The sequence below is a fragment of the Triticum aestivum genome, chromosome 5B (assembly GCF_018294505.1).
Source record: "Triticum aestivum cultivar Chinese Spring chromosome 5B, IWGSC CS RefSeq v2.1, whole genome shotgun sequence".
Classification (NCBI taxonomy): domain Eukaryota; kingdom Viridiplantae; phylum Streptophyta; class Magnoliopsida; order Poales; family Poaceae; genus Triticum; species Triticum aestivum.
The window spans coordinates 91,451,503-91,459,754 of record NC_057807.1 but is presented as its reverse complement, the minus strand read 5'-3'; the positions used below and the strand labels follow the sequence as shown (position 1 = coordinate 91,459,754).

Genomic DNA, 8,252 nt, shown 5'->3' with positions numbered 1-8,252 from the left:
AAAATTCTCCACACCGCCGCCGGCTCCGCACCACACCATCCACATTCTACGCGGCCCTCAACAACAGCAAAATCCACATTCTACGCCGCCGCCGGCGACTCCTATCCGCCTTGCTCACTTCCTCTGCGCCAATCCGGAACGCCGGCCATGGAAATGGAGCCGGACGGCTCTAGTTCGAAGAAAGCGAAGTTCGCGGCCGTCGACAGCCACGAAGAGGCACAGGCGCCGATGCCGGCGTCGCCGGCAACTGAAGCCCCCTGTCTGGACCCTGGCAGAGTCGGAGCGAATCGTCCAACCGCCGCCCTGATGAGGATGATGGACGCGTCGACCGCATCAGCAACCTCCCCGACCCCATCCTCGGCGAGATCGTCTCGCTCCTCCGCACCAAGGAAGCCGCCCGCACCCAGATCCTCGCGTCCCGGTGGCGCCACATCTGGCGCTCCGCGCCTCTCAACCTCGACTGCCGTCGCCTCTCCGACGAGGAGCACGGGCTCGCCGGCGTGGCGTCGCGAATCATTTCCGCCCACCCGGGGCCCGGCCGCCGCTTCCGCATCCCCGCGTATTACCTCCAGGACCGGGCAGGAACCGTGGACGCCTGGCTCCGGTCCCCCGCCCTCGACAAGCTCCAGGAGCTTGAGTTCTGCCATGTCTCGAACTATCGACCACGACTGCTTCGGCCGTTGGCACCGCCACCTGCCTCCACATTCCGTTTTTCACCCACCCTCCGTGTTGTTACCATCGGGAGATGCCTCCTCCCGGACAGCACCGTCCAAGGGCTTCACCTCCCCCAACTTAAGCAGCTGGCGCTTGAACGGGTGAGCATCTCTGAGGGCACGCTCTGTAGCCTCATTGCCAGGTGCCCCGCCTTGGAGTGCTTGCTGATTTACTACAGCTTTGGCTTCCGATGCGCACGGATCAACTCCCATAGCCTTATAAGCATAGGTGTGCGTCTGCGGCATCGTTATCTTTCTGATCATGAGACAGATGAGCCGCAGTTTAGAGAACTCATCATCGAGAATGCCCCTTCCCTTGAGAGGTTGCTCCGTGTCGATATACTTGATGGCCTGCATGTATCCATAACCTCCGCGCCTAAGCTGGAAACCTTAGGTTCCCTTCATGGTGAGATGTACCTCAGTTCCTCAATTCTTCAGGTAGGTGTGAGCTCTCTACTTCTCGCCTTCAGTATGCTCTAAGCTTTATTTCAGAGACATTGCATATAATTTGCACTTCTGTATGCTAATGTTGTCTTTCATGCTTCATAAAGCGATTGCCCAGTGATAGCCACACGACGGTGGTTGGCGCTGTCAAGGTCTTGTATGTCAGAATTACTTGTCTGGATATAGGCACGACACTTCAGTTGTTGAGATGTTTTCCATGCTTGGAGAAGTTGTACATTCAGCAGGTGACAGTTCTTCATTAGTATTCATGGTTTTCAGCTCCTCTTTTGATCTGCTCGTGCTCTTAAGTGGATGATTGTTTTCATCACATCTGTTCTTTCAGTCGATATCAGGGGATCTGAATTTGTGGAAGCGTAAACACCGGGACCTAATCAAGTGTCTTGACCTTCGTCTGAAGAAGGTCGTTATGCAATATTATCGGGGCATCAGGGCGCAAGTTAACTTTGCCACATTCTTCATACTGAACGCGAAAATGCTGGAGTTGATGTCATTCAAAGTTGATGCCGAATATTACTGCCGGGCCTTTTTAGCAAACAGCGCAAGAAGCTTCAGTTGGAGAAACGGGCTTCAAGAGGTGCTCGGTTTCACTTTCAAACTGATAGACTTCTCGGCTGTTATTCGATGATCAATAATGTCCGTGATTTGGATTTAAGTGATCCGTTCGTATGCAAGTGTTAGAACATGGGTTTAGGTCTGTTGAGTAGTCTTTCTTGACGATCTCAGTTTGTGTATTGTCTGTGTTGAGAGTCGCAGATCATAAGCACAAATTGGAACTTGTCTTGTCATCGAAATTAATGATGAAAAATGGATCGTCGCATTATTTTGTGCCAAAAAGAAGAAGAAGAAGCAATTGTGTGCCGGCCTGAATTTCTATTACTGAATCTCTGTCAAATACAATACAGTAGGACCTAAGCCTCCCAAGATGTTACTACATGAGGTTACCATTACAAATTTACAAACACAACTACGTACTCCAGCTTGTAGTTAAATACTGTATGATTACGACTGGAGGAATTTAAGCTGCATGGTTCCTCAAACGGGGCAGAGCTCACCGGCGGCCGCCTTGGTCTGCTGCTGCACCACCAGCGTGGACAACCGGGAACCAAAGTCGGCGGACGTGAGCAGGTCCCCGAGAACGCCGAGCTCCAGGTGCTCGCTCCAGTCCGATATGCCGGCCGTCAGCGGCGTCTCGAGGCTCTCCGCTCGCCGCCCGACCACGAGCAGGTCGAACGCCACGCTCGTGTTCCGGATGACGTCCACCATCTCGTGGGAGCCGCCGACCGTGTGCTGGCTGTACATGACCCGGTTGTCGTCTACCCACCGCCGGACGAACTCCTGCGTCGCCTCATCGTCCAGCTCGTCCTCCTCGGGGTCCAGCCGCTGCTGCCACTCTATCGGCAGCAAGAACCGGAACACGGTCAGGCCGATCGGCGCGTCCTCCGCCATGTACGCCGCCAGCGCCATGGCCTCCCGGTCGTCCGGCCCGCCGAGGAAGTACATGGCGACGCGATGCGGGAACAATCCGTCGATGGTGTCGATGGATGCGGTGCTGGCCACACCGGAGAGGCTGCCTCGGTCGATGAGGATGGCGACCGAGCAGGGCGCGTAGTTGAGTATGCTGATGTTGGTGTCCTGGATGGCGCCGGCGTTGGGCGACGTGGGCTCCACGGAGCCGTCAATGGCGAGGCGCTTGTGGAAGGGCACGATGATGAGCATGGCGCGCTTCTCGAGCGCGACGGTGCAGACGTCGTTGTGCATGGTGGCGTAGGGCGCGATGCACACGTATGGCAGCAGCGACGAGGAGCCCCGCTGCCGCTGGTCCACGAAGAACTGGAAGGCGTTGACGACGCGCTCCGACTCGGTGGCTTTGGACCCCGTCGGGACGCAGTGCTGGTCGCCGGGCTTGAAGGAGCGGAGCACGGAGCTGGTGAGCCCGGCGAGCGGCATAAGGTGGAGGAGGTACACTGAGACCGGCGTAGTCGGCGTCGGGCTGGACGCATCAAGCAGCGCCACCACCGGCGCCACGTCCACCTGCGAGTGGACGCACGCCAGCACCCGGAGCTCCTCGCTGACCTTCTTGTTCTCCACCGTGCGCAGCTGGTTCGCCACGTACTTCTCCTCCGGGTGGTACATGTACTTGACTGCCGCCCCTGTCGCGGCGCCGACCACCAGCACGTTGATCATGAACGCCGCGTACGCCTGGTCGTCCAGCACCTTGGAATCCATGAACGCCGAGGCGTACACCACCTCCGTGATGCCCTTGAAGTTCATCATGAGGCCGACGGCCACGGATTCCCGGACCGGTATCTGGCAGTACAAGCACGGCACCATGCACGCTACAAACTTGGCGACGATGCCGACGACCAAGAACACCTCAAGCAGGCCGCAGGTGGAGGCGTCCTTGATCATGTGGACGTTCATCCGCATCCCTCCCTGCGCGATGAGCAGCGGCGTCAGCACGCCGGCGACGAGCCGGTCTAGCCGCTCTCGCAGGGTCACACCCAGCGGGGCGCCGCCGGGGAGCATGAGCCCCAGCATGAACGGCCCGTACGTCGCGTGGAGGCCGAGGAGCTCGCCGGCGAAGCTGCACGTGATGGAGATGAGCAGCACGGCGACAAGGCGGGACTCAGAGAGGATGCCGCCCTCCGGCACGTCCCTGATCAGCCGCAGGATCACCGGCCGTGCCACCAGCCCCATGAGCGCGATGAAGATGGTGAATGAGAGCGACGAGGCGAAGCCAATCCGCTGCAGCTTCTCCTCGGGGCTTGCCTGGAGGAGGTAGGATGTGACGCCGGCGATGGCGAAGGTGTTGGCGAAATCTCCGATGAGGGCGGCGGACATGGCGAGGCGGCCGAGCTTGGAGGAGAGGAGGTGGAGGTCATCCAGCGTGCAGCAGACGACAATGAAGGCCGAGAGCGACCACCAGGAGTTAAGGTTGGTGAGGAGGAAGGTGTCGGTCCATTGCTTGGGGATGCGATCGCTGAGCGCGAGGCCGGCGACGTACATGGCGAGGTGCGGAGCGGCGGTGCCAAGGACGGCGATGGCGATGGCCTTCTTCCCGGACTTGACGATCATGCCGAGGTCCGTCTTGACGCCGATGGTGAAGATATGGAGCGTGAAGGCGTAGCCGCCGACCGTGTTGATCTGCACCCAACCCTCGGGCGTGGCGAAGACCTCGCCGATGTGCGGGAGGTAGTGGCCCAGGAACGACGGCCCCAGCAGCGTGCCGGCCTATACATAGCATGGAGATCCATCTGTGCAATTAGTAATTAACCAATCAATCAACCAGAGGCTAGCTCGATCAATCGCGCACAACAATGGCATGCATGGAGGAGCGAGAGCCGAGAGTGCACGTACGAGGATCTGGGAGATGACCAGCGGGATGCCAACACGGCGGAACACGGCGTAAATGGCGTGGGAGAGGATGAAGATGATGCAGATGTGGTAGAGAAGGAGGGGAAAGTAGAACTTGAGGGGGTCATCGCCGGCGAAGACGCCGGAGGAGGTGGGGCGGCCGGAGATGTGCTCGAAGCAGTAGAGGCTTCTGTTGACAACGGCCTCCCCCGCCAGCGACATCGGTGGCCGGCGCTCGTGGAGCAGAGGGCGAAGGAAGCAAGGCAAGTGCGGAATGGGGAATTTTCTTCCATGGCATTCGACGCTTGCATGCAAGATGGGGCGAGGCCAAGGCGCGGGATGGTGTGGAGTGGAAGTGCTTTGGCGGGAAACGTGGAGCACCGGTCGCTCAGTTTATTGGGATCGCGCTCTCTTAATAACCACGCAAAAGGCGAAAGTGCCCTTCTACACCTGAGCTCATAAAGATGAACAGTAACTAAAAAACATTTAATGAATGTTAAAAAAACTAATTATTTTTTTATGACAAACTTTGCAAATATTCTAAGAGCTTGAAAATTTTCAGCCCGAAATCATTGGAAGTCGTGGCAAAACTAAAATAAAATTAGTGCTCCATCGGAAGTAGCATTTTTAAAGCATCGATTTTCTTTTGCCACAACTTCCACAAACGTGGTTTCATGATGAAAGTTTGCAAGCTCTTAGAACATTTGTCAAAGTTTGCCATATATTCTTTTCAGATTTCTTTGAACATTTTTCTTAATATTTTTTGAATTTACTGTTCAAAAAACCACGCAAAAGGAGGCTTTTGCCTACTTTTTTTCTTTTTTCTCAAAAAACTTTCAATTTATTCATCACCTGTCAAGGTAGTACAAAGAACACCATAAGTAAAAATTACATCCACACTCATAGACCATCTATCGACGACTATAATCACTGAAGCGAGCCGAAAACATGTCGCCGTCATCGCCCCTCTATCACCGGAGCCGGGCAAACTTTATTGTAGTAGACAAACGGGAAGTCATCGTGCCTTAATGACAGAAATAGTACTTACAGGCAGTAGTAAAAGACCGTTAATTTATCGAGGGCCTTTTGATTGAAAAACGCGAAGAACTCCTCAAATGGAACACACAACAAATCAGTTCCAACGAGGTCGTGCTCCTCTTTAATGTTCAGATACAAACTATTCGTCCCCCCAGACTCTCTGCTGGTTTTCATGTACCAAGTATGAAATCTTCGCATCATCGTTGTTAGAGATTTTTCATCTTTGACGAGAGGCTTCACGTACTCGTATTTGTGTTCTTCCACCTCCATGAAATCAGGAAGTTGATCATCAGGCAGGTAATCTTGTAGATTGCCATAACCGGCCACCATCCCCGGAGCATTAGCGACGATGTTGCCTCTAGACACATTGAGCGGGGGGCACGATTGGTTTGCTTGTTCGCCGAGCTGGTCAATTTTTTTCGCAGCTGCTCGTTCTCTTGACCTTTGATGTCTGACAGTACTTCCCGACTGCTCCGCTTGGAGATATGTCTGTTCAGTAACGCGCTCATAGTTAGTTCTCGGCGGAGACTTTGCCGGTTTCCTCAGGGCATCGAGAGTGCGCTTTTTTCACCGGATTTACCTTCTCCTCCGGAGGTGGATGTCTCTTTGCTTTCACCCCTTCAAAGAACTCCTTCACGTGGGTCCGCACGATCGTATCGTTTTCCTCCTCGGTCCTCTTGTATGGTAACTTCTCTAGAGGCTTGAGAGGTGGACCGTATCTGTATTGCCTCCCGCCTCTGGTTGTGCTGCTAGACGCCGGAGCAGACGGAGCGGCTGCGGCGTCTGTCTTCTTTCGTGCTTGCTTATGAGGCGGAGGATAAGGACTATGACGCGCCAGAGCAGCCGGGGCGGCGGCGGGTCTATTCCGCCCTTGCTGGCGAGGCGGAGAAGGAGGAGGCTGCTGGCTGCTCGGGAGCGCTAGCGCAGGCGGAGAAGGAGGCAGAGTGCCGCCACGCGCCGGAGAAGGAGGCAGAGTGCCGCCACGCATGCCCTGATCATCACTCGCCGGAGGAGGAGGCGGTGGAGGAGGCGGAGTGCCCTGACTCGCCGGAGGAGGAGGAGGCGGAGTGCCCTGACTCGCCGGAGGAGGAGGAGGCGGAGGCGCCCAGTTCGGAAGGTTCGCCGTCGGGCGCGATATCTATGATCTCAAACTTTTCATCCGAGCTCAACTTTTTCTTCGGGCCTCGTCTCCTTACCGAAGTTGTGCTCGATCCGGAGGGCTAGAAATTAAAAGGAAGAAAGACGAGAGTAATTAATATGTGTAGATATACCAAAACAATGGATGCATCAATTAACTAGTCAGCACGGGCTTAACTAATATATATATACCCGGCCGGACTCGGTTCGGTCACCGGAGCAGTCAGCACGGTCTCCTTCTTGTACCTCTATTGTGTCACCGGAGCCATCATGAACATAGCCCTCTTCTTGTACCGGCATTAATGGGCCGAAGCCATCATGAACATAGCCCTCTTCTTCACCCAGTCCTTCCTGACCATCGGTGTCGTTGAGAAATGATGCAACTTCATCACTTCCTTGTGCGATTATGTCCCCCAACATCGCTTCTGTTTCTTCATCTCGGGAGTGCTCCATAGTTTCTGCAAATATTTACAACATGTCAATTATTATTCAAACATGGTACAGATGGATATATATATATATTAGTGGCAAAGGTAGAACTAGATAGCTAGTCACAATAAGGAATCATGTTAGTGGCCTCGACGCTGCTTCTCTAGGGTTTGGGGTCGCCTCGACACAACGCTTCAAGGGTTTGGGGTGGCCTCGACGACAACGCTCTTTTAACTTGGTAAATTTGGGTGGCCTCGAGAGTTTTGGTCGAGCGAGAGGGCCGAGGGGGTGCTGCCGTTGTATAGGTTATCACGGTCGAGAGGGGGTATATATATCAACCACCCCTCATGTCGAAGTTATCTCGAGGGGGTTATATCGACAACGACGCGACATACATATACATGGGAAAATAATGTTATCGGGGAGGGGGTATCGGTACCCCCCCTCGTGTTGAAGTTTCTTCTTTCTCCTCTATTCGGAAAATAATGTTATTCGGGAGGGGGTATCGGGCAGGGGCGGCGGCGCGGTGGCCGCGCAGGGGCGCGGGAGCAGGCTGTGCTCACAGGGGGCGGCGGCGAGGGCGAAGGCGAGCAGCCTGACGGTGTCGGTGGCGGCGGCAACGGCAAGGTGGAGCAGGGGCGTCGGGCGACAACGGTGATGAGGAGGAGCAGGGGGCGTCGGGGGAGAAGTGGGCGATTTGGCCGAAAACTGCTAAGTGCTGCTTATATATCGGGAATTTATATCGACACGACATACGTACATGGGAAAGTAATATTATCGGGGAGGGGGTATATCGATCCCCCCCCTCGTGTTGAAGTTATCGGGAGGGGTATATGGACGACGACAGACCCGATAAAACATAAGAAAACGAAGAAGAAATAAAAAGAGGAGAAGAAGAAAGGAATAGAGGAGAAGATCGAAGAAAAAAAGAAGAAAAAAAAGAGGAGAAGAAGAAAGGAATAGAGGAGAAGAAGAAAAAATAGAAAAAATTCTATTTTTTCTTCTTCTCCTCTTCCTTTTCTTCTTTTTTCTTCTTCTTATTTATTTCTCCTCTATTCCTTTCTTTCTCTTCTCCTCTTCTTTTTCTTCTTCTCCCTCGAGAAAGGAAAATAATTA

At 54.4% G+C, this 8,252-nt stretch overlaps 1 protein-coding gene and 1 pseudogene across 1 annotated transcript; one reads left to right on the top strand and one right to left on the bottom strand.

Annotated features, from left to right (window-relative positions):
• The first annotated feature begins 251 nt into the window (after positions 1-251).
• On the top strand, positions 252-1,857 carry LOC123115759 (F-box/LRR-repeat protein At3g26922-like; annotated as a pseudogene).
• Positions 1,858-2,028: 171 nt separating this feature from the next.
• On the bottom strand, positions 2,029-4,938 carry LOC123115758 (cation/H(+) antiporter 15). Its single transcript, XM_044536850.1, has 2 exons — positions 4,536-4,938; positions 2,029-4,409 (listed from the first exon to the last, which is right to left on the bottom strand). Exons 1-2 carry the CDS (start codon positions 4,752-4,754, stop codon positions 2,211-2,213), a joined length of 2,418 nt encoding a protein of 805 aa, XP_044392785.1. The 5' UTR covers positions 4,755-4,938; the 3' UTR covers positions 2,029-2,210.
• Between the last annotated feature and the right edge of the window lie 3,314 nt (positions 4,939-8,252).